Below are 24,388 nucleotides of genomic sequence, written 5' to 3' on the forward strand. Positions count from 1 at the left end.
GCGGCGTCCGCAGGGATCTGGGCAGGAGCAGCCCCAGAGGCGCTGGGCAGCATCAGTGCCGCTCTCCGCTGCGGAGTTACCTTGCGTTGTTAGATATTGACCCTGGGAGACCCCTTGTGGGTTCCCTAATTGAAAATTAATACCAGATCAATGCCATGGGCAATTTGCATATTGATCCTAAACAACTTCGAAGGCACCAAGTGTGTGTTGGATCAATAGAGCTCTTGAGCGGGCTGCAGTGGGAGAGCATCCCCCCGCGCCGCGCTCCGGGAGAGGGTCACGCTTTGGGAAGCTCGGTGGCTGCCTCGTGCCGGCGGCGGTGGTGGTGGGGTGGCAGCCGCGCTGGCAATGCCACGGTGGGGGGCTTGTGCCAGGCTGGAGTCACAGAGTCGAGTTAAGAGCCTTTCCTGTGGTTCACCTGGGAAGGGGAAGCGCTTGTGTTTGTTCACTTGTTTTAAACCAAACAAACGAGGCCCGGAGGCATCCCAGAGTAAGGGTGAAACTGCCGTGCCTCCTGCGCACCCCCCTGGGCGCTCGCCCGCCTTCAGCGTCGTCGCTCCATCCCTCCCCTGCTGTGACGTGCAGGCTGTTGTGCTTATCCTAAATATGGGTTTTCAAAAGCAGGAGTGTTGTTTTTCTGGGGACACCAGAAGAGATCTCATCAGTGATTTTTTTTTCCTGTCATTTTTGTCCTATATTTGCTTTTTGGGGGCAATATTTAGATTCATTCTCTGTCTGCTTGGGACATTCACCAGGGTATTTCAGAATGGTCTTGGGTTGAAGGGGACAGATATTTCAGATCAAACTCCGATAAAAAAACCAAAAACTTCATCTGAAAACGTATGAAGCATCCTTGGAAGCCATCCATTAACGAGGGATGTGTAGAGATAAAGCTGCTTCATCTGCCCGCTCCTGAGCACATGTGCCGGTGGCGCAGAGCGGAGGCAACGCCTCAGACCCCACAGGGAAACAGCGTCCGAGTTGGCCATGAACCCAGAGTCACCCGTGGTTCGGGAGCGGTGGGCAGGGCTGGGGACCCGCTCCCCAAGTTGCTGCTCGCCTCCCTAGTGGTACCGGCCGCTCGCGCGCAGCCGGCGGCTCCGGGAAGTCGCCGCGCATCTGATTAGCGCATTACCGAGCTTTCATTGACTCGGCTGCGCCGCGCTGATGAACTGAGACTGGGGACAAGCGCTCGTAATTGAGAGAAATAAATTCCTATCACAGGCCTCTGCTGGAGCTGCTGCCGGTGTGTGTGCCTGGGCCCAGATTTCAGGAGCATTTCGAGTCCCCGGAGCGCCCGCGTGCCCTTGTTAGCGTTTGAGGGAGCCGAGCGCGGGGCTGCGGGCACCGAGGAGCGTCCCGGGGTGACCGAGAGGCTCCGTCCCCCAGCCCGGTGCTGCCTGACTGCTTGGCCACGGGCCGGGCAGCTGTGAGCCATGAGCACCTTCAGTGACTCCTTGGGAGCCGCTCTGAGCTCTTCCCTTTCCCGTGGTCCTCAGCATTTCACTCGGGAGTCAGAGTGGCCGTTCAGCACCCTCCACCTTTATCTTGGATTTGATGGCGAGTGAAGGATCCTTCCCTGATGTGTGATAGGAGATACGGGTGTCACAGGGGAAAGCGTTTTGTCTTGCTGCAAAAAAAAAAATGAAGGATGAATATATAGTTTCTTTGGAAAGAAACCAATCTCCTGTTTTAAAAGAAAGGGGCGAGCAGGGCTCTGCAGTTGGGATGTGGCACGGAGACGTGACGGGTAGCCCGCCCTCCCTCCCCGCTGCGTGCGGGTCTCCCTGGCTGGCAGCAGCCCCCGTGGCTGTGCCCGTTCCCCACGGGGCCGGCTGCCTGCCTGGACGCAGCACCGGCGGGGACGGGAGGGGAAGGGCGTCACTTGACATTCCCTGACCTCCCCGTGCAGCTGAATGCCGGAGAGCCCGGGCTGAGATTGCAGTCGCTTTCAATTACTTGAAGCCAAGAGAGGTGGAGAAAAAGGGCCTGTTGGCTCCAGGAAGCTGAAATGTGCTGCTGCTGAAAGCTCGTTAGTACAAGGGGAAAAGCAATTATGGACGGTCTGCCAGTGCCACTAACCCAAACCCAGGGAAGGGGCAGCTCAGCCCGAGGACGTGGCTGTCCCTGCCTTGGTGGCTGGTGTAGGGCTCCTCGGACGTGTCCTCCAGGGCTGTAGGGCTGTGAGATTTCTGGGTCTCCGCTGCCTGTTCTCCTCAGCAGATGTGCGTGCGAGAGCTCACGTGTTATCTGCTCCCTCTTCTGCACCAACCCAAGTTGTGTTTGGGGTGGGAGAGCTCTGCCTGTGGCCGAGTGGGGCTGGCGGGGGGTGAAGGTGCGGAGAGGATGGCTCACAGCTGTCCACTGGCAGGGCTCTGTGTTTGAGGGGCTGCCACGGCCGCTGTCCTGCAGCAGAGGGGCGAGACCACGGCCGTTCACACCAAGCAGCTTTGCTATTGCAACTTCATGATTTTTATGTCTGGTCAACGTGTGGAGTTAATGCACGTCTGGTGACCAAAGCGTCGAGCCCCCTGCAGCTGGCTGGGGTCGGCGTTGTCTCTGTCCAGACCTGCTGGGTGTATCTGCTCTGTCCTTCTCGGGGTCCTGGGGATGCTCCTCGGCTGTTCGCTTTGAAGCACCCTTAAAAGCCCACAGGGCTCTCTGCAGAAATGTCTGTGGCAGTTTAAGGAGCTGCCACCACCAGCCGCACGTCTCACCTCTGCAGCATGGTTGCACTCCCATCTGCTTCAGCAGAACGGAACACTGCAGCCGTGCCCCGCTACGCCATGCCACCCCACCGCTCGCCCTCTGCTGCCCTTTGTCTCTGTACCTCATGGTACAACGTGTTGCAAGAATATTTAATTGTCCCTAAACCAGGGCACTGTCATTATGGCTTTCTTAAGGTTTTAGTAAGCTTAAAAGAAATCCAAACATGCTGAGATCGGGAAGCTCTTGGAGAGGGGGAGAAAGAGGGTCGGCAACACGTTAATTAACTTTTCCTTGGAGCGATACCATGGAGAGCGAGAACAGAGCAGGAGTTGTAGGAGTTGTACGTTAAACAGAAAAAGGACGTTTTAGTGTTTAAGTATGGTTTATGATGACGTTACAGGGCAGAGCTAAGGTTGTTGGGAGCACTCCTGTGCGTGTCCAGCCCTTAAGGCTAAGCATGAATTAATTACAGCTCATTTTTGATATAGTTACAATATTCTCGAGATGTACCTTGCTCCAGAGCTGCTGAAGTTAGCTCTAACTTCAGCTTGGCTTTAGCACTGGTTTTGTTTGTGAATCTAAAAAGTTTCTCTGGAGTGAGCTTGTTCATGCCGAGCACAAAGCACCTCTCGCTCTGACCCCCCTGCGCCGAGGGCGTGCGGATGCATGGCGCAGGGACATTTTCTGAAAGGTGGAATGTGAATTTCCTGAAGTGTCTTGGCCTCGCTGGAAACACGTGCTTGTGCCACCGAAGCCGCGGCGGAGCCTGGCCCAGGTGATGCTGCACCGCGGGGCTCGCAGGGAGCCCGGGGCAGGTCGGCACCGTCGGCGAGCTCCTGTCGCGCCCTAAAAACCAGCCTCTGCTGCGCTCCTGCCTTGTCACCTCTGCCACCCCGTCCCCTCCAGCCCCGTCCTCCCGCCGGTCCCTTTGTCTCCCAACCTCCTCCCGCAGATCCCTGCGCTGGAGACCGCGCTGTCCTCTCCGGCAGACCTGGAGATGGGGCTGCTTTTGTTTTGCTGTGGGATCCGTGTTTGTGTTTTTGCATGAGTCTCCTTGCCGGCTGATTCCGGTTTGGAGCTAGGTTAAACTGTGCAAAATACTGTTTAAAAGAAAAAAAGAAAGGAACTTGTCAAGATGCATTTGTTAGATCACGTTTAAAATGAAATAGAATTGAAGGTAGTTTTTGTCCAGAGAAGGGGGGGTGCTGAAAAGCCGTCAAGCCGCAGGAGAAAGCCCCTCCTTTGTTGTCCTCCTGACATTGAAGTGTAATTTTTCATGGTTATTTGGACTGGAAAATGGGGAGAAAGGGAGAGATGGGCTTGCGATTATTTCCCATAAATGACAACACAATCACATCACGCTCCACTACAAACATGCTCAAGGAATTTGCCTTTTTTTTAACATTTCATGTGTGAAAATAACAGCAACCTTTCTAGTTCTGCTGAAATTCAAGGGGGCAAATCCCTCTTGGGTTCCATTGACTTAAAATTTAGCCCAGTTTACAAAAAAAAATGGACAGCCTTGTTCCCTGGACAGCCTTGTTCCCAGGGAGAGGGCGAAGTCGGTGCCGTCCCAGGGAAGGGTTCTTGGACTTGTGTCTCTTTGTGTGGAGATACCAGCATCCTCCGGAGGAGGATCGACTTTCTGCTTGGTGTCCTACTCTTCTCTTTCTTTAAAAAAGACGGTGGCAGGTTTCACTTCCACTGGCTTCTATTTTTTTTAAGACAGAAATTGGTTGTTCTTCTAATTACCTGGTTTTGATAACGTTATTCTCTTTCCTGGTGCTGCTACATTTTGTTACCAACAGCACAACGCCAAAGGTTTTGTGATTTTATCAGTCCTGCCCCCGACCGCGGGCACCTCTCAGCCGTGTGGGGCCTCGGGCAGGAGCTGGCAAATCAGATCAAGTGACTGAATGCAAAAATAATAACTGGTATTAGTGAAAGCGTTCATATTTAAGAGGAAAAGATGCTAACGTCTGGCAGAGGGTCATCTCATTTCTGTTGAGCAAGCAGCTCGTCGGAGGGATAACCCGAGCCCTGGCTGTAGGGTTGTCAGGTCTGTCCAGGGAAGCTGGCCAAAAACTCTGAGTTTTTTCTTTGGAGGAGAAGGCAAAGGAATAGCAGCTAAAAGTTCACAAACGGTTCTTTTGCTGTTGACTTTCGTGGTTTGTTTATCTGAACACTTGCCTCTATAGTCAGCTGCACAAAGGCCAGATAAACTTCCCCTGCCTTGAGCAGATAGGCAGCCGAGGATGGCTTTATCGGCCGGGGGCACGTTCACAGCCAGCGGTTCTTTTTTGTCAATGAAAGCAGCGGCACAGATGTGCTCTGGCCACGCTCTGGAAGTGGGCCATCTTGGGAATAAGTGTCATTAACCCAAGGTACGTGTAGGATTGTTATTGTTTTTCTGCAGCCTTTTGTCAGATGATAGGGCTCCCCACCAGCTTTTGCACCAGGGCTGGAGCTCCGTGGCATCGCTCTCATAACCGGTGCCTGGTGCTTTCTTTTCACTGCTTGTAGCCCTGCATTTCCTTTCAGGAAAACAATGGGAATAAACAGGTTTATGTAGAATAATCCAGTTAGGAGGTAGAACAGAGTGTATTTGTGCATATCTACGCATCCTGAATGCGAGCTGCAAGGGCAGTGACTGCCTGGTAGCCAAGGTTACCTCAGGAGACGTGACCCAGACGAGCTTGAGCTGGGTGAGAAACACAAGATGGCAAAAACCTCTCTGAAAATGGATTTACCTACGTTTCCATGTGCATGGATTGTCTCATCTTCAAATGCAAATAGTCTGCAAGTCAGGGAGAGGTGGAAAACATTTTTTTCCTGTTGGGCTGATCACAAACACACAGTGGAATTGTTTCCAGGGTGTTGCTCTGTGACCTGACCCGTGCCAGCTTCTCCTCTTCCACAGCGCTGTTCGAGGCTGCTCTCTCAGGTTTCAGCGGGGTGAAGGGCGGGCAGCGCGGGGTGCCTCCTTTGGGGGCACCAAGGGCTTCAGCAGCACACGTGGCTGCTCACCTGCAGCCCTGGGCGCTGGCACATCCCCAGCAGAGCGAGCGTTCAGAAATGCACGTGGGGGAGAAAAAAACAAAAGACAAACCCGTTTGCTGCCCTGGCCTGGGAAGCTTTGCGTGCCCCTGCGTTGGCTCTCCTGCCAGAGCCGAGTGCCGCTGGCCCGTGGGCATGGTGTGGGGTGGGACCACCCTCCCCATGCCCCTTCCCCGCCGGGGTGAGCTGGGGATGAGCGGCCCTTTCTGAGTCAGCGTCATAATCCCGTGTGGGCGCAGCTTTGGGGACAGCTGAACAACCGCCGCTGTTGGGAGGAGAGCAGCCCCCGAGCGTGCCCGGTGGCCCTGGCACAGCGCGGGGGCAGCTGAGCTCCTCGTGGGCTTCCCAGGGTCCGGGAGGGCATCAACCCACCGTGGACCACCTGCAGCCCCTCCTGTGTCGTAAGGACCCAGACCACGGCACGTCTCCTCCCAGGGCCCTGGGACCTCACGTTTAAGCTAGTTTAAAGCAGTTGAAGTTTGGATGCACGCTGGACCGCAGGCCGGTGGCGTGGCCGCGGCGTCGGCGGGGGAAGCTGCCCCTGCTCGTGTGTCTGTGCACGTGCAGCCGACTGCACACAGGCCATCGCTGTCACCTCTCCTGGCAGCGCCAGCTTGCGGGAGTCAGCCAGGTCTCAATCCTGTCTTCCTACGGGCTGTTTTGGCTACTTATCCTGAAGAAGGGAGCATCAGGGATTCTTTTTGTTTCAGAGGAGAGACCCTGTGTACAATTAAAACTTGTTTCTGGTAAACCTCATTCCAGGAAAGATGAGCTTTTAACAAAAGGCTTTTGACAGCTGCAGGGTATTTCATTTTTTTTAATGCCGAATGAAAAATCAATACATTTTTCTAGGTTATACATATTCAGAACAGGCTTGATATTTCCATTATAATGGAAAATGGGTGTCTGCACATCTCGCCTGTCAGAGCTGCACCACCGCATTTTCCAAGCCACTGCTAAATATTTCAAACCTGATTTGATTGTGGTTCATGACAGCTAATGTTTCTCAGCTCTCGAGCCTGCCGGAGGGTGGGGAGGCAAGCGCACGCTCTTGCTCTTACATCCCTACATTTCCGCCACCCCTGAAATGCCCCTTATCCCCTCGGATAAGCGATCTGGGTTTGTTAAGGAAAATCCAGCTGAGAGAAGGAGAGGTGAGAGGCCTTGGGCTGCTCAAGCTGGCCTGGATCCAGTCGGGATTTACTGACTTCTCCAACACTCAAACTTTCTGGGTTTCGAGAGGGGCAGGAACGCGGCGGCGTGGTTCTGTGCGACGGCGTGCAGGGATTCAGGCGTTTTCAGCGTGTAACTGAGTCAGAGATTCCCTGGTATCTGCAGATGTCAGAAACTCCTGATTTTCTAGACTCTTCTCCCTCTCTTCCCCCCTTCCCCATAGTGAATGTTTTAATTTTAAATTAAAAGGAAATGCCACTGTCTAAAATGATTTATTCATGAAGGAAGAAAAGACTTTTCCTAGGATTTTGCACGGGGCCGACTTCGCACGATGGCAGAGCAGGCTCCTTGGACTCCAGGTGCCCCACAGTTACGCTTGCTCCTCTTGGTATTGACCTGGACCCCGGCAGCTGGAAAATTCCTCTAAAAAAATTTATTAATGAAGCATCGTGGCTTTGAGGATGGCCCTCCCGCACGGGGACCCATGGGCAGGTTGTGTTGTGTTTCGATGGGACACGATCACCTCCCTGCAAATCCCACAGCAGCAGCTCCTGCCCCTGCCCTGGCGAGCTCCCGCAGAGGATGGAGCTTGTAAATCCTGTGTGGTTGGAGTTTCTGGAAACCAAAGACACCAGTCTAGCGCCTGCGTCCTCTGGGCATGGGCTGCAATAGCATCCCTGGCCTTCCAGAGCCCCCGTTCAGCTTCCCGGGCCCGGAGTCAACCCCGTGGCCTCTCACAAAGCATCCTCTGTGGCTGACCCCGCAGCCCTGGGGTCAGTGCCCCGCCACGCTCTCCTGGCCAGAGCCCTCGACTGGCAGACTCCCAGCGTACAGCTGAAACACCGCAGGGACCTCTCACCCTCTGCGTACCAGCTCCGACGGGGACACTGCTGCGGATGGACGGTTGTAAGCTGAGTACCTTTGTAACTACAAAACGACGGGTGGAGTTTTTATCAGTCTTCTTAAGGATAACGCAGTCAAGCTGATGGGTGATCGAGTCCTGGCAGCGTGTACGACCTCAGGGAGGTACGGTCAGACAGTAGCGAAAGGGTCACGGCGGTTTGGGAACAAATCCCCTGCATCGTGCTGACCACGGCCTTTGGGAGCTGGTCACGAGCTGCAGGGCTGTCCTGTGGGGCCCTTCGGATGTTAAGCAGAAGACGGTGGTCAGCTCTGCTCGAACACAGCAAGGGAACAACGTGGCACCAGGGTTTGCAGACAAGGAAAATGGAAGCTCAGAAGCTCCTGTTGCGTGTGCCGCTGACTGAGGAGAAAAGCAGACCTTTCCCTGCCAGATGTGACACTGGCCTTGCCGGCGGCCTCTCAGAAGGATGCCCCAACGACGTGCAGGAGGATAGATGGTTGGGTGCTGGTCATGCGTGCGTTTGCTACCCAGACCTGCCATCGTGCCTTGGAGCTGCCACGGCGACTCAGCAGCTGCAGAGCTGCCATCGGAGTGCGGGGGCACGTCTTTTGGGAGCGGGAGCTCCGCTGCGTTTTGTTTCCAGTGTTGGGGGATCTCCTCGTTAGAAGCTGGGTCAGACCACACGCCCGTGCCCTGTGTGCGGTGCTGGAGGCTGGTTCTCAGCGGTTCAGAGCCCTCTGCAGTGCACGTAGCCAGCTGAGTGCGTGTAGTGGTGCGGCTGAGGACGCTCTCCTGACCATCCCTGAGGTCGCCTTAAACACAGGCAGCTGCAAGACAAGTTGGGCTGAGTGTAGTGAGCGGAGTTGCATCCAGCCTTCCAAAAAAGTCTGCTGGAAGAGGATCACGAGGCAGCCGGGAGTTAACGCTTCCCCTTCCCCAGATCTCCGCGCCAGCGGCTGCGTCCCCGGGGTCCGTGGGTGCAGGGAGCTCCCAGGGTGTGTCGGGAGAGGAGCAGGAAGATTGTCCCCAGCAAAGGCCCCGGGAGCGAGGAGCCGAGTAAGGGGCTTTCCTGGGTGATTTGGAGCTTCTCTGGGCCGATGTGTCTTGTACTCTGCTCCCTTCCCATCCTGCTTTAAAAAAACACTCCTCAGAAAAAATCAGCTTGGACCCGAGCGGGGAGGAGAAGGGTTTGAAGCATGCAGGGGCTTTTTGCAGCCCGCTGGCCCAGCACAGAGGTGTTTGAGCCAAGGAGGCAGATCTGGTCCTCGGAGAGATGCAGTTTCCAGTACCGGGGCTTGGTGGGTGCTTGGTGTGAGGGTCTGCGGGGGGCTCGGTGGATGCTTGGTGTGAGGGTCTGCCGGGGGCTCGGCCGGGGCTGGCGTCGGCAGGATGGGCTGCGCCTGTGGGCACGAGGAGCTGCAGGCCCAGCGGGGCAGGAGGATTTGCTCTTTGTAGCCTTATTTTTAATCATTTTCTACCGTTATTGGTATTCATAGCTCACATTTTTCCGGTTACTGTCAGCCTGGGCTTTCATCCATTTTAAAGAGCTATTTTTTCCCTTGATGATGATGATGGTATAAAGACAGATGGTGTAACTGCTTATGAATGTCCTATTTTATTCCCCTCGAACCAGACAGTGCACTTGAAGACGTGTATCATTTCCACATGCTCAGGTTGGAGCCCAGACAGCGGCTGGGCCCGGCGGCTCGCCCGTCCCTGCCTCCCGTGCCGGTGCTGACACCTCCGGGTCGCAGCCGGGAGTGACGCCGCGCCGGGAGCCCTTTGTTCGGCCGGGCTGTGGGGCAGGGGGCTGTGGGGCAGTGAGCAGTGGGGCTGTGGGGCAGGGGGCTGTGGGGCGGTGGGGCCCGGCTCCCCTCCCACCTCTGCCGCTCGGTCAGCCCGCAGGGAGCCGGCCCCAGGGGAGCGCCGGAGCCGGCAGAGAGAGCTGGCTGTCCAGAGAGGTTAAAATGAAGATTTGAATAAAATAATGGAAACCCTTAATGAAGGTTTTTAATAAAACCAGCTAAAATCTGCTCTCTCTGCCAGCTGCCTCAGTTGAAGAGCAGCGCTCTCGCCCTGCATGGCAGCCTTTTGAAGGCAGCAGGGTGGTTGGGTTGGGCTGAGGGGGGCGGTTTGTTGGGTTTTTCCACAGAGTGGAAAAAAAAAATGGAATTTTAATTTCTGAAACGTGAATCCAGGCGCTGAGTTCACAGCCCTTCTCTCCAGCAAGCTTGCCCACTCGTCTCGCAAGGCAGACGGCTCATCCCAGCCTTGCATCAGTAGTTTGTGTCTTCCCACGCGTTGGGTGCCTGTGCCCAGCCGTGCCACCCGTCACGCCTCTTGCTCTGGGGTCCTGTTTTCCCAGAAGACCCCCACTGGGATCCCTGCAGCTCTCAAGAGTTTCCAGCTTTTAAAAGAGTGACAGAGGGGTAGAGTATAAATCACAGAGCTTCCACTTCGTATCAGTGCTGATCTCTGGATGCTTTTACAAGGTCCTCCCTGATTTAAGTTGTCACATTCTCAGAGGGCACTGCTGAGTATCTGCAGTCTCCTAATATATATTTTTAATCCTGATTTCTAGCCCTGTCTTTGTGAGGGGGAAGATGGGGGGGTGTGCTTTAACTGGTTAGGTAGTTCAGATAAAAACCTCAGGATAGCCGAGGATTTACCATGACCAGATAATGCAAGTTAAAATTATGAAATATCCTGCCTAAAAGAGGATATAATGGCTTAAAAGCGCCCTTTCTTCCCAGTGTTGATGTGCCCCCGTCAATTACATGGTAGCTGTCGAGCTGCACACCCTATACATAAATACCCAAGGTATTAGATGATAATGTAGCTGTTAGACCCTGGAGTAAGAGGTCTGGCAGCTGGAGCTGTCTCGCCCCCAGTATCCCACCTGAGGAGGGTGCCTCGGCGTGGAGCTGCGCTGCGCCGTGTCGACACGCTCCGTGCCGCCGGCCTTGGCACGCCGGTGCCTGGGTTAACGGGTGGGGCGGTGGCACCGGGTGTTTTGTTCTGAGCTTTCAGCGCTTCACTGAGCAGGTTTTCTCCTTTGTGCTGTTGCACCTGTATGATGCTGCTGGTGTGCTCAGTCTCCCTGTGACTGGGATGAGAACGAGCCCCCTCCGCAGCTTCCTCCCGTGCCTGGTGTCAGGGCCATGTCCGCAGGAGACAGTGCTGCTCCTTGCTTTGAGCAGAAGTGAGTGGTGGTGAACTTGGGGGTCTCGGTGACCAGGGTCAGTGCTACGCGGTGCTGTTCGGTCCAGAGGGCTTGAGATGGGGATGAGGAGGAATGCTGAGGCCGAAGGTGCTGGAGGCTCCTGTCAGCCCCTGACGCTGCTCTAATCCATGGCGTGGTTGGGTAGAGCTTTCTCATGGCCGGCAAATGTTTTACTGCAGGTTTCACCGCAGCGACCATCAGTAGCTATAAGTGGTAGAAGTAGGCGAGATCCTTCATTGTGCCTTCATCTCTCACTGTTTTCCTCTGTAGTTTCTCTCAACCAGCTACAAGGTGGTCGTCGGGAGAACGCTGGGTGACGTTGGTATCTCCCGCTCAACACTTGTGCTTCAGCGTTGGCTGTTGCTCAATGGCAGTTACTTGCTCTTCTGTTTTGACTTCAATTTTTATGTTACGCTTTCTGCTCTCTTGTTTCAGAAGAATCCATTGAAGATGTGGAAGGGCCCAATGAAACAGCCGGTGATGCTGAAGAGCCTGCCAAGGAGCAAGAGAGTGGAGGTGACAAGGACCAGAGTAAATGGACAGGTGGGTTTTGGTCCTCCTTTTGCTTTAAATCCAGGGATGGAAAGTGGGAATTTGCAGAGCAGTGGTCTGCACAGTTCTTTCCTTAAATGACCGTGCCACACAGCACTGTCAGCATGACCTGAGTGTTGCCCTCTGTGAAGTCTTTGTGTGGAGCTTCGTGACACACTTGTCTAGTTTGAGCCGTGGTCGCCCATGCATCCCCACTCCCAGCCCTGGGCTCGCGCTGGGGCAGCAGGTTGTAGCTCCCCTGTGCTCGGCGGTGCTGGGCCTGACCCAGGCAGCGGGAATCGGCAGCCAGGAGGGGAGGAAGGAGAAGGGGACTGCACCTGCTGGCAGCAGTCAGCACTTAGCGTGGATTGGGCATATCATGAAACCCCACCCGATGTTGTTAAGGCTTGAGAGACTGTTAGCCTGCTATTTCGTCGTGGTCCTGGCTCTGGTGGCAAGGTTTTGACGCAGAAAGGCAGAGTAGAGAGGCAGACCCTGTGCTTGTGCTCTCTGAACTGCTCACTTTCTGCTGGAGCCACGACGTCCTGAAAGGGAAATGCAGATGCACAATACTTACGTTGTTGCAGTAGAATCTGAAAGGTTTCTCTTTGCAGAATCCTTAGATGGGTTAATTATGAAGGTATTAGGTTACTCTGTCTTTCCCAGAAGATGGTTGCTGTCTTGCAGAGGTGAGTGGGAGGAATCTTTTAAATATTCTACCTTTGAGCAGAAGGCAGCCACAAGATTGTCCTCCTCTGGAGAGGACCATTCCCCTCCTTTGCTGGCCCTTGCTGACCCCATCAGTATAGGTGTGGAAGTGGAGGTACTGGAGGCAGAATTCATTTTCTTTGGCCCAGGACAGAGCAGTTCTGACTCCCTATTTCTGTTTCTGCACAGTATCCCTGTCGGTTTGCAGAGTTACGGTTGCTTGGTAAGATGCCTCTCTTGGTCTGCATAGAGACTCTTCTTCCAGGCAGCCTTCTCCTGCCATGTTTGTGGGTGCCTCTTAGTGAGCCACAGCCAAAGAGGTATTTCAGCTTACACAGTCTTCAAAAGGATGAAACATGGTCTTTCACCTCAATATAGCTTTAATCTCGACCGTTGGGAGATGTGTCCAAACTGGTAAAGAAAGTAAGCTGTGCTTTAATGCTTGTCAAAGCTCATGTTCTCGGTCTAGACGGCACTCACTGAGGTGCTCTGTACCTCGTTCCCCATCACGAACCCATTCTTCAACCCAGAGATGCAGATTTTACTTGGCTGTAGGTGATTTTTAGTCCCTTCTTGTGTGGGAATGTGTGATCCTAAGCAAGAACACGCTTCATGAAGTGCCACAGAATGATGTACGTATTGTATATTTACTAAATCTCTTAAAGGGTAAGTAGGGCCCTTTGTCCAAACCTGAAGCACTTACAAAAGCTGATCTATGTGAAAAGATTATTTTTAAATGTTAAAACATGTAAGGAAAAATGAACCTACTTTTTAAACCCTTTACAATCCAGAAACTCTAAATTTGGGTGGCTTTATTTGTTCATCCTTCCAGTGAAATTCCTAACCCATTTTTGGTGTTTGTCAGTTAAACAGCAGATAAGAAAGGGACAGTTTCTTGGGTCTTCTTCCACACAAAGGAATATGCAGATTATGTACATAAGCTCTGGACGAGCCTTGTCTAGAGCCAGTGCAAGGCTGGAGGGTACAGCCTAGCAAGATGTATGCACGTGCTGTTGTTGAGTTCAGGTCCTGCTTTCAAACATGTAACAACGCTAAAGCAAAAAAAAATGTTATCCACAGTGTACAGTGGATATGCCAAACAGGTACCACACCTCGGTGTTGGGTTGTTTCTGCTTTCAAGCTCCCTGGAGGAACATGGCTATGGAACTAGAAGAGCAGTGCCTGCATGTACAGGAGCATCAAAACGCCCCGGTACAGATTGAGGTGTGACCAGGGAGGGGAGTGGGCCGTATCAAGGAAGCCCTCACTCGCTGTAAGAGAAGTCTGCAAGAAAAGAGCTGGCCCACTGCTCAGCCCAGTGGGAAGGCTGTGAGCCCCGATGTCAAGGAAGCTGAGGAGCATGAAGCCTTCTTTGCGTTCGTCTTCACTGAACAGACCGACTGCGTGAGGGCCCAGAGCAGCCCGTGTCAGCGGCACTTTCAGGAGAGCTCGTCCTCCAGCTGTGAAGGAGCAGGCTGTGAAGTGCTTAGTTAGGCTAAATGTTGTCCCATCCGTGACCTGCTGCTTCGTACCTGGGTGTTCTGAGGAAGTGGCTGAAGCATCCTCAGGCCTGTTAGCTGCTGTCACTTGTGAACTTAGGGAAAACAGGGGAGGTACCGCGAGGGGACAGACATGGTGCTTATCATCGGCTAAAGGAGAGGCTGGGGAACCACACACCTGCCAGCTCCGTTTGCCCCAGATTTTCCTGGGAATTGACCAAACAACTGTTTGTAAGTACTGACGGGAAGATAATGAGATGAGTAACAGTCGACACGGATTTGTCAAGAACAGATCATGTCAACATGACCCATTTTCCTTCTGTGTGAAGAAGGTCTTGTTTGCAGTCAGTGTCTCATATCTTCTCCTTAGTAAGACCTTTGACGCTGCTTTTCGTGACAGTCTGAAAACTAAGCTCAAGCATTATGGCGTAGGTGAAAATATTCTGGAATGGGTGCGTTTCTGCAGTGCTGGAAAGCTTCCTCTGGAAGATTGTGTCTATTTCTGAGCTTGGGGTGTCAAGGAAGTTGAGGAGCAATTTCTGAAAGCCCAAACAGCACGAAGGATGCAGAAGAGAGCACGGTCTGCATAGCGTCAGCTGTGAGGAGAAAATGGGATGAACGGTCATATTTGATGCAAAAGGAGAAGACCAAAGGGGAGGACAAGATAAGCCTTCTTGTGCATGAAATGCTTCTGAAAGGAAGGAAATATTTTCTTCTCCGTGTTCAGGTTAAAGACAACAAGAAGTAATGGGCTTAAATCGAAGCGAGAAAGATTGAGGTTAGATAATAAATTAAAAAAAAAATCTCCTAGAACAGCTTGTGAAGCACTGGAGTAGATTTTCTGGGAAGGTGCCTCAGAGGTCTTTCAAGAAGATTAGACGAGCTGCAGTTGGGAATGCAGTAGGCACAGTTTATCCTGCTTTGGATGGACCGGCTGACCTGCGGAGGTGCCTCCGAGCCCTGCGATTCTGTGGAAGTGGGAGATAGGTGAGGAAGAAGTGCGGGCTCAAAGCCAGCACACGGTGTGTGGAAGCGGCGGCTGATAGACCTGTTTGCTGTTCGTGCTGCAATGTGATCATTACGTTCCTTAGCAATTCACTCACCTTTTTTGCCTCAGTTTCTTAGCTGTGCGCTGGGTGATTATTTTTTTTGACTTTCTTAGAGATTTGTGAGCTCTCTGACGAAGTGTTGGGTACGTCTCCCAAGCTGCCTTTGCACAGAGGCGTGAGCGGTGAGTCAGGGTGGTTTGCTCTACGGTCTGTCCATGCACACGTGGCAGTTGGTGTCGGTGGTGTCACCAAAAGGAAGAACCTCTCTGTAGATCTGTAAAAATGTCTCAGTTGCAAAATAAATTTATCGATTCAGGTTTTAATTTATTTTAAACCAGACTAATCTTAAGGAGAAACATCTTTTTAGGTAATACTTTCCATTAAAACGTACACGTGGAGAACTCCATCCCAAATAAGGATTCCTTTTACCTTGATTTCCACGTACACTTTGTGGCCCATAAAAGCTTTCTGGAATGCGGCAGTGCCTCTGCTTTCAGCAGTGCTCCCGCTGCCTCTGCTCCGGTGCCTCGCAGCACTGATGCTTCTACATGGCTCCTAAAGTGCCGCGTGGAGAGAAAGGGGCTGATGTTCCTGTTCCTAGACAGGACCCGTTCTCTGCCTCTCTCTCCTCTCCCCGGTGGTGGGAACAAGCAGCTCCAAGCGCGTTTGGTGCCGCAGGGCCGCCCCTGCCCGGATGGCTTCCCTCCCTGCTCCGGAGCTGGCCACCTCCGGGCTGGGCTTGGGAGATGCTCTTTGGTGGCTGAGCTTCAGGAATTATCTCATCATGACCAACGTGAGATTTATCACAAGCAAACCAGCAAGGAGGAGAGAAATTGTGGCTATTCCTGACTCCATCTTTAAGCCAGGATGTAAATGATTAATATTCAAGACGTGGATTTCCAGCTAAAGCCTGAATCAGACCAGGGTAGATCAGTACAAGACTTCTGAGATTTGAGGTGGGGCTTGTATGTATTTTCTGACTAGAGAAAAGCACTTCATCTGCACTGACCCAGCTATGAAAGAGACTTTCTTAATGCACTGTCAGTTGTATAGATGTAGAATATCAGATCTTTTTTTTCCACAAAAACAAGAAACAAACTCTACTTAAAATATAGATTGAAATGAAATATTTCTAGAGGACTAGCCTGAAGGGCTTTTATTTTTTTTAATGATTTTTTTTTTTTTAAATCCATGATGCTCACCTAACACAGAGCAATTAGTGCAATGGAGCGTCCCTGATTCGAATCCGTGGTAGATTGCTATTAAAGGAGGTATTAATGGGCTGCCGAGAGCTGGGAAATTGTTGCAGAAAACTGTGTTTATGGACTATGGTGCTGGCAGGCATGATTTCAATCGGATTTGACATGTTTAACATAAATGTATACTGCACAGCTCCTGCAGTTTATGAATAATTCCTACAGGCCCACTGCCTTTCTAATTACTGAAATTGAAAAAAACAGGTCAGGCACATCCTGACGGAAACCTCGGCCGCCCTCCCCCGCCGCCTGTTCCTGGTTCGTTAATATACGGCGTTAGCTGAGCGCTGAATGGCGGGTGTTCTGCGGGCAGGGTGCGGGCCAGGGCCGGAGCAGGCCAGGAGGACAGGGATGGCGGGCGATGGAGCTGCGCTAGGCCCTGGCTGCTGCGGGAGGGAGACCTGGGAGAAGGGGCAGGAGAGCTCGCTGGAATTGTGCTTTCGCTGGGGACCTACGGAGCACAAAAGGCTCCCGGGCGCCAGCTCAAGGCCAGGAAAAGAGCCGGGCCGGGAGGCTCCGTGCCCAGCTCGCCAGGCAGGCCGCGCTCAGGGCGGGCACACTCCTGGCTCCCGGGCAGCGTCCGCAGGTGCCGGGTTTCTGGTCTCCAAGGGGGCGAAGGGCGGAGATGGCCCCGCCGTGGCTCTGGGAGGATGCCGAAGGCCTGTCGGCCCTTCCCGGGGCAGGCGGTGGGATCCTGCCCAGGCTCTGCCCGCAAGCTGGAGCTGGCCATGGGCTCTGCCCCGAGCTGCGGCCCTGGGGAGGCCCTGGTCGTCCTGGCCTGGCTGGGCCGGGCTCGCTCCGTCCTGGCCCCTCCGACCCGGGGGGCTGTTGAGCCCGGCCCCATGCACCTCGCCGTCAGCCTCGTCGTCTTTGTGACTTTTCTGAGCTTCCCTTTCCTGGTTGTACCTAGCGCAGTACAGCTGCTTAAAAAGCAGCAAAATGACCGATCTGGCCCAAGTGGAACAGTTGCTGGCTTCTAGCTGGGAGAAATGGTCCTGCGCACCCCCAGACCCGGTTGCTCCCTCCCAGCAGGGTTAACACCCACTAAACCCCCCCTGTGCGGCAGCCCCTCCTTCCCGGGACGTCGGGAGCGCGGAGGGGCGTCTCGGCGGCGGCTGCTCAGCTATTTTCAGATACTTTTCACGCTTGTTCTTCAGCGAGCAGGTCTCTGCTGATGTCTCTGCTATCTCCACTCTCCGTGTTCGCTCTTACCCCACTGGGAGTCCCTGCTCACCAGGTAACTGTGTGCTGCCCGGCAGCAGTGGTGATCCCTTCTTGCGGGCCTTAAGGAGTTAGCAGAATTACTGCTGTTCAGACATCTCCCAAGCTCAACACATTGATTTAATAAATTACTTGATATGGACACCCATGGTAAGTTAGTTGAAATATTTATACAATTGAATTGGACAGTATGTTCACTCAGATTGATAGCTGGCTCAAGAACCATATGAAATAGGTAAATATAAAAGATTATTGCTTGTTTCCTCTCAATCACTTTGTACTTTAAAAAAAAACCAAGATTTCCCACAGTTCTAGAGATCCAGTCTTAGCCACTGTTGCTGGAAGGAGAGGCACAGTGCTTTAGAGTGCCCACCTGCACAGGTGGGGCTGTGCTGGGCTCACGATGGGATGATTTTCGATGTACCCATCTCGCCTTCTGCCCGCAGCCAGGCGGGAGCTGCTGCTCCCAGGGCAGGGACCCTCCTGCTCCGGTCCAGGCCGTTTCCTTTGGGTGTGTTTGCCGGAGCGTTGTGCTGCTTGCGTGGCAAGGTCAGCCTCTGCGGCAGCCACTGCCACGTGCATGTCTGGGAGCACCTGGGCCCTCATGCTGGTGTGGCCGGGCCGCCTGCGGCCACCTTGCTCGCCCACTCTCCTGCTCCCTGGGTCAGAGCTGGGATTCTCGTAACCTTTGGGATTGATCCGTGACTTTGGCTGTTGCTCCAGTATCTCTGGTGAAACCCATGCGGGTCGTTTTCTCCCCCCCAGCACCTTGGCTCTTCGTTCACGGCGTCGCAGCGCGTTGGAGCACTGCGCAGGGAGCGGGCGGGAGAGGAGCCCGTCTGCAGGGCCATGGGGAAGGTGCCCGTGATGGCAAGCAAAGCATTGCCTCCACGTGCCCCTTGTGCTGCTTGGCATCTCACCGCGGCGTTTGCTGGGTGCTCTGCGTTTGTATGGAGCGTGGCAGGAAAGTCTGGTGGCAGCTGGGGCTTCTGGGTACTGTAATGTGAATATTTGATAGTAATTCAGTGGTTCATACTCACTGCAGGCTGGAAGGTATGACACAGCATTAGAGAAACAAATTATTGGACCGTTTTCAGGGCCACATTTCTGAAAGGCAGCAATAAAGGTCTGGGTACAAAAGTGTGCTTGCAAATCTCTGCGCATTTACTTCTGTCTGTCATGCGATCACGTTATTTATCAAGTACAGAGTTGAAAAAATACTGTAGAGCAACAGGCCTGGTAGTGCGGCTACAGCAAGCCGTGCGGGGTGAGGGCTGCGCAGGCACGGCGGGCAGGTCGGTCTGGTCCGAGGGCTCGTGATGCTGAGTAATTGCTCCGAGACAGCGTCGGGGGAGGCTTGAGGAGGGAGGCACCACCAAATATGGAATTTTATTTTCCATCGGGCAGCGAAAACACAGTTCCCTGGTCCCGATGAAGACTTTTTCCCAGGCCGGCTGCTGAACTTAGTAGGAAGGGATTTTTTTCAGTAGGCTGGGGGCAGGGAGGGTGTTGTTTTTTAAATCAATGGAGATAGCAGAAACCCCACTGTAAATTTCTAGCGCAAGTGGCAAGCTGGTTTACGGAATGCAGGGAGATGAGAACCTCTGGCTTACGGAAAGCAGCATGAATTAATAATCATTTAATTGGCTTCTCCATTATGTTGCTGGGTTGGGAGATGGAAGTTTAGATGAAGGGGCTGTCAGTGGTACTTTAGCTAAGAGAACCTGATGGGTGGGAGGTGGGGTGGCGACGCCTTCCCACCAGGACGGGGAGCGGGCAGCTGTGGGGACCCTCGCCGGCTCTGCCCCCAGACCTAGCGAAGGAAAGGAGCCCCACTTCCGAGGAAGTGTCCCATCTCGCCTCTGAAACAGCGCCTGGGAGGATTCCTCCTCGGAAAAGCAGAAGGTTCCAGGGAAGCACGAGAAGACAAGTCGGTCTCCGAGAAGAGCTGTGGCTGTCGAGCACGCCTGTGGCAGCGCCGTCCCATTGCACTTGGCTTTTGGGTACGTTTGTTGAGAAAAGGAGATTTTTCTCTGAGGTCGGCAAATCTGAACTGAATTCTTTTAAAGAGTCAAAATAATAAAAACACTAACTGATACATAGTCGTCCATCATACGTTAAACCCAGATTCCTCCTTCTCTTCTGCAAGGCCTGTACCTCTAGTGCCATGGTCTAGTTGACATGGTGGTGTCAGGGCAACGGTTGGACTCGATGATCCCAGAGGTCTCTTCCAACCTCATTGATTCTGTGATTCTGTGATTCTAAGCGTGGTCTTGGATGCGGTTAGGGTGCAGGCGTTGTGCTCCACCTTCTCTGGTGCCAAGCTGCAGTTCAGGGCCGAGGTCCTTTTGACTCTGCCGAGAGCTCTGCAGGCCGGCGCCGAGCTGCGCGTCCTCATTTCTCCAGGCAGAAGGGAGTTGTTAATTCCTCTGATCTGTGATGTGGACTGAATGTGTCACTTCGTGTGTTGGGCTGTTTATCAACAATAAACTTCAGTCTCGGTGTTGAAATTAACCACTCGAGCTGTCAGCTCAAAAAATAATACTTAGAACAAATATTCAGTGTGAGTTTTTCAGAACTGCAGCAAACCAGTTATTCTGGGGTCTAGACAATCATTAATAATTCTGGTTTTGAAGGATCGGAGTTATGGGTTGGATCACGTGCGTTTAATAAAAAGGGGCACCTTGGAGATGGTAAGTAAAAGTAAATTTTAATTACCTTTTGCTTTTCCCTAATTCTAAGCAGGCTGCTTCCCAGTAGAAAGGAAATAAGAAAATAGTCTGTCATGACTCCGGAGGTTACAGCTGGTGTTCAGCAGCTACGGGGTAGCTGACAGTTGTTAAATATAGTCACTGCATCCAAAAACGTCACACCGGGAGCTGCTGGAAGCGGGGCACAGGGAGGCTGGTGGCAGAGGGTGGGGACCAGGGGCTCCCTGGGCTCCTTCTGCCTCACTGTGCCAGTGCAGATCCCGCTGCCCGTGGGGACACCAGCGGTTTTCTAAGTGCGCAGAGCTCACGCTGTCGGAGCTCACCTGGGTTTATTAATGCAGTTCTGCGGGTATTTCATGGTTCTCACTCTGTTTCCAAAACTGAAAGCATTGTCATCCTTTAGTTGGAAAGGTGACCCACATGCATGAGCAGAGGTTTCTCCAGTCACCCCCTTTTCCTCCCTCGCGTGCCCTGCCCCTCGTGCAGGCTGGCAGTGCCAGCACAGCTCACAGCAGCGCGTGTCGGTAGTTTTGAAGAGCAAGCAACACCCAAAGGTTTGAAGCGGCAGCTGACAGAGACAGAGCCTGGAGAGACCCTGCCCGGACCACGTAGGACACACGATCACTGTCTGGGGCAGAGAAGTCTAAGGGGACACAAAGTCCTGTCTGGCGTTGTCGTTCCAGCCCGGTGCAGGGCTGGAGCACAGGTCGCGTGGCTGCGTGACCGCGCTGGCGGACCTGGGGTCTCCGCACACCAGTCCCGACGCTTGACCGCCTGACTGGGGCTGACGCTTCAGTGTCCGAGGTCACACCGAGGAGTGGACGATGTCAGCAGCACTTAGCCTCCTTATCGGGGCCACTCACATCACCCAAGGCTCGGGCAGGACATTTCAAGGCAGGGTGGTCCTCTGCCCACCACCGTGCTGGCTCTCAGGGATGGTGTCTGCCTGCCCAACCCCACCGGGAGGGACCGCTGTCCTCGGCAGAGGAGCAGTGCAGGTGGGTCCAGCGTCGTGCCGTAGAGGTGGGGTCTGGCAGGGAAGGTGGTGAGAAAGGAGGATTGGGTTCTGCGTGTGATGTGGTACCTTTCGAAATACCTCCCGTGTCAGTGGACGGAAGGCTCTGGGAGCAGGAAGCCGTTTGTCTGGATCTTGCTTTGACGGCATCTTCTGAAACAAGGAGCGGATACCAGTGGGTTCACAAAGAGAATAAAAGACAGGGGGAAGAGTATGGGGGGACCGGTCTGAGAATGCTACAGTGCCTTGTTAATCGGCAGCCGATCCATCATATTAAATATCCAGCTGTCATATATTACCTTTCAAGTGAAAATGAATAACTCCCATTAAGGGCGAAATGGGTTTGAAGTCGATTCGAGACAGATTAAAGTACTGTTATGAATGTGTGTTCGGGGAGGAGGAGACGGGGGCTGTGTATAATATACTTGTCCTTACAGTTTTTAAATAATAGATGTCCCACAAATTTATGTGCTGCAGGCTGCCAGGGTTCGGGGGAGGGGTAAAGGTCGGGGTGAGCTTTTCGGAGTGCCTCCACTTGCAGAGTGTTTTGCTGTTGACTTCTGGGCTCATTTGCCTCCTTCTGTTTTGCTGAAATAAAACCGCCTTTCCTCAGCTCGTTACAGCGTGAGAGTGCCCGAGTCCCATCCCAGCACTGCCCGCAGGCTGGGTCTCTGCCGTCGGGGTTTTGGTGGCACCTCTTGCTAGGAAGTACCCGCAGATGCTGTTTCCTGCGGCGCGTGGGCTGAGCCGGCCGGTGCCGTCCCGGCAGCGTGCCGCTGCTCCCAGCACGGAGCGCAGGTCAGCTGGTTGGCGGCCGCCGCTTCAGCCGTCTCCAAGGCAGACATATTCCAGAGTGTTCATATGCAAAACCTCCGCGGTGAGCAAGCAGTGCGAGTTCTGCTCTGTCGTGTCAGTCCGGCTGCTCGTGGAGAGGACACGTTGGCCTTCGCGTCTGGCCAAGCATTTGCGTGTCCTACGTACACACAGGACAAGACTCTCATGCCCCTGACAGGTTGTAAGCAGCCCACAGAAATGGCTGAGATTTCTCTGCTTCTCACTGTAACTGACACAGTTCCCTTACTATGGAAGATGATCAAGAATGAACTTTTTTTGGCCAGGCATGCGTTGTAGCACGTAAGTTAGTCCACAGACTCATCCTCCTCCAAGGCCTTGGTATGTGTTTCAAGCAACAGCAGCAGAGTAAATGGAAATACTGTCTTCGTCCAACTTAAGCCTCTTTGAGGATGTCCTGATATAAATCTCTTTTTGTTGCAGCTCCAGCCAGCCAGGCAGAGAAGGAGCTGACAGAGCCTCCAGCATCCTCTAAACGAACACCATTTCCCAGCAGCTCTGAGTCACCTCTCTCCTTTAAGTGGTCAAAAACTTCAGAGGAGACCAAATCAGAGCAGGTAAGGAAGAAGAACCCAGCTTTTTGTGCATCTGCAAGCAGGTGATTGGTTTCGTATGTGCCAAAAGCAAAGAGTAAAATAGGAGAAGGAGGATGAAAGGCGATAACTGGTGGTAGGAGAAGGCGTCGAATTATTAAAGTCTAGCTGTAAGGAAGGAGGAAAGCAGCAGCTGTAACAATTGCATGATTCATTTGTCTTGCTCTGCAGATGTATCAGTGTCCGTATTGCAAGTACAGTAACACAGACGTGAATCGCCTGCGGGTGCACGCCATGACCCAGCACTCGGTGCAGCCCATGCTCCGCTGCCCGCTCTGCCAGGACATGCTCAACAACAAGATCCATCTGCAGCTGCACCTCACCCACCTGCACAGTGTGTCGCCTGACTGTGTCGAGAAACTCATCATGACGGTAAGTGGCTGCGTAGTCAAGCGTGTCTGGTGCCTTCCCAGCAAAGGCCAAGAGTAAAGGGGTGGCCTGACCTGCGCGGGCTGACTTTGCTGTAGTGGGCAGCTCCTGCGTCTCCAGGGCTCTGTCAGCTAGGTTTTTCCCATCCCTGTACGTTTTGTCTGCAGAGACTATGCTTGAGCACTGTGGAAACTGGCAATGTTGCAGTGTTGAGTAATTTCCTTGTGAAGAGGCTGGAATAAATATGATATCCTTTAACTGCCGAGGTCATTGCATGGGATCGTGTTTTGCACAGAAGCTTCTGGGAGATGCAGGAGCTGACGTGCTGTGCTGCTCCTGCTGCGGAGAGGAAGTGCTCGTGTGTTGATGAGCACTTCCCAAGAAGGACAGCCAGGGTGATTAAGGTAACGTTACAGGAAATGAGACACCGGGTTTCTGCTTAAAATATGATTTTAAAAACCAATAGAGTAACTTCCCTCGGCGGTCTCATCTCGTGGAGGGGAGACAGTCCTGTTGTGCAGCCCATGTTCTGCGCTTCGTTCACTTAATGAGCATCATTGTTGTGGTTGTATGAGATAAGTTGGATCTGTTACTTCTGTGAGGAATCGCTCCATCCACAATTACAATGCTTTTGTTGTTGTAACAACTCCCTTTTTTCAGGGTAGCCTGAACAAGCAAGGAATACGCTGCTGTTGGCCAAAGGGAGGTGGAACCTTGTGGGACCGTTGAATACTAGAGCTACTGTTTCAAGTGCTGTTTTTAAGATGTTTTTAAATGCCTGGTTTTAAATTAAAATTTACGCGTAGGCAGTTAAAATTCTCTGAAGTAGGAAGTTGGCCCCCGAAGTGTGGAGTGAAAGTTCGTTAGATAAACTCAGTCGTCTTCATGGAGAGCTCAAAACTTGTAACAACTCTGCTTCTCAAGCCGTTTGTCAGACGACGTTGTGCCGGTGTATGGGTTGTGGTTGCTGTTGCTTGTGCAGCTTCTGATGGGGAGCAGAAACTTCAGAGGGCAGATAGTGGTTCAGCACAATCGTGTTTGCACCAGGCTCTTGTTCTGCGTCCTTGCTTTAGTACCTAGCGTGGCAATCCTCCTCCAGCACCGCCTCCGAGGGGTCAAAACTCGTCTTAACCCGAGAGCTGGTGCTTGGTGAGAAGCGGTACATGAACAGCGTGGTGTTCGGGTTCTCATTTGTGAGGCCTGGGTTTGGCTCTGGCTTGCTTCACCCCGGAGCTGCGGGCCGAGGCTGGCCGAGAGTCAGTGGTGGTGTGTGCAGCTGCCGGCCCTCTCTGCGGGACTGTGCGTGCTGCCGCGGCGCAGGGGTGCTCAGAAAGGCCAACCCTCCCGCCAGCACTCGGGCACTTGCTTCAGTCAGTGACGTTGTGAGTCCCAGGATGTTTCTTTCACGAATTCCCTTTTCGTAGGTTTCACACGCGTGTGGCTTTCTGTTTGCTGGTGTTGGTTTAAGATACAGGTAGAATTAATAAAGCACGTTTTCAAAACCTTTCTAAATTCACAAATGGGATGTATTGTCAGATTTCTACGCTGTTATTTCTT

At 53.1% G+C, this 24,388-nt stretch overlaps 1 protein-coding gene across 3 annotated transcripts in view; it reads left to right on the top strand.

Moving 5' to 3' along the window:
* ZFHX3 (zinc finger homeobox 3) overlaps positions 1-24,388 on the top strand; it is a 147,116-nt gene that overhangs the window by 102,392 nt on the left and 20,336 nt on the right. For 2 of the 3 annotated variants that reach the window (XM_068411653.1, XM_068411654.1), the window contains exons 5-7: positions 11,463-11,570; positions 22,293-22,426; positions 22,634-22,834. In XM_068411653.1, coding sequence (XP_068267754.1) covers positions 11,463-11,570; positions 22,293-22,426; positions 22,634-22,834 — 443 coding nt within the window. The remainder of the gene's footprint in view (positions 1-11,462; positions 11,571-22,292; positions 22,427-22,633; positions 22,835-24,388) is intronic. The other variant, XM_068411655.1, reaches the window with a different exon arrangement.

Source organism: Nyctibius grandis, chromosome 12, assembly GCF_013368605.1.
Source record: "Nyctibius grandis isolate bNycGra1 chromosome 12, bNycGra1.pri, whole genome shotgun sequence".
Classification (NCBI taxonomy): Eukaryota; Metazoa; Chordata; class Aves; order Nyctibiiformes; family Nyctibiidae; genus Nyctibius; species Nyctibius grandis.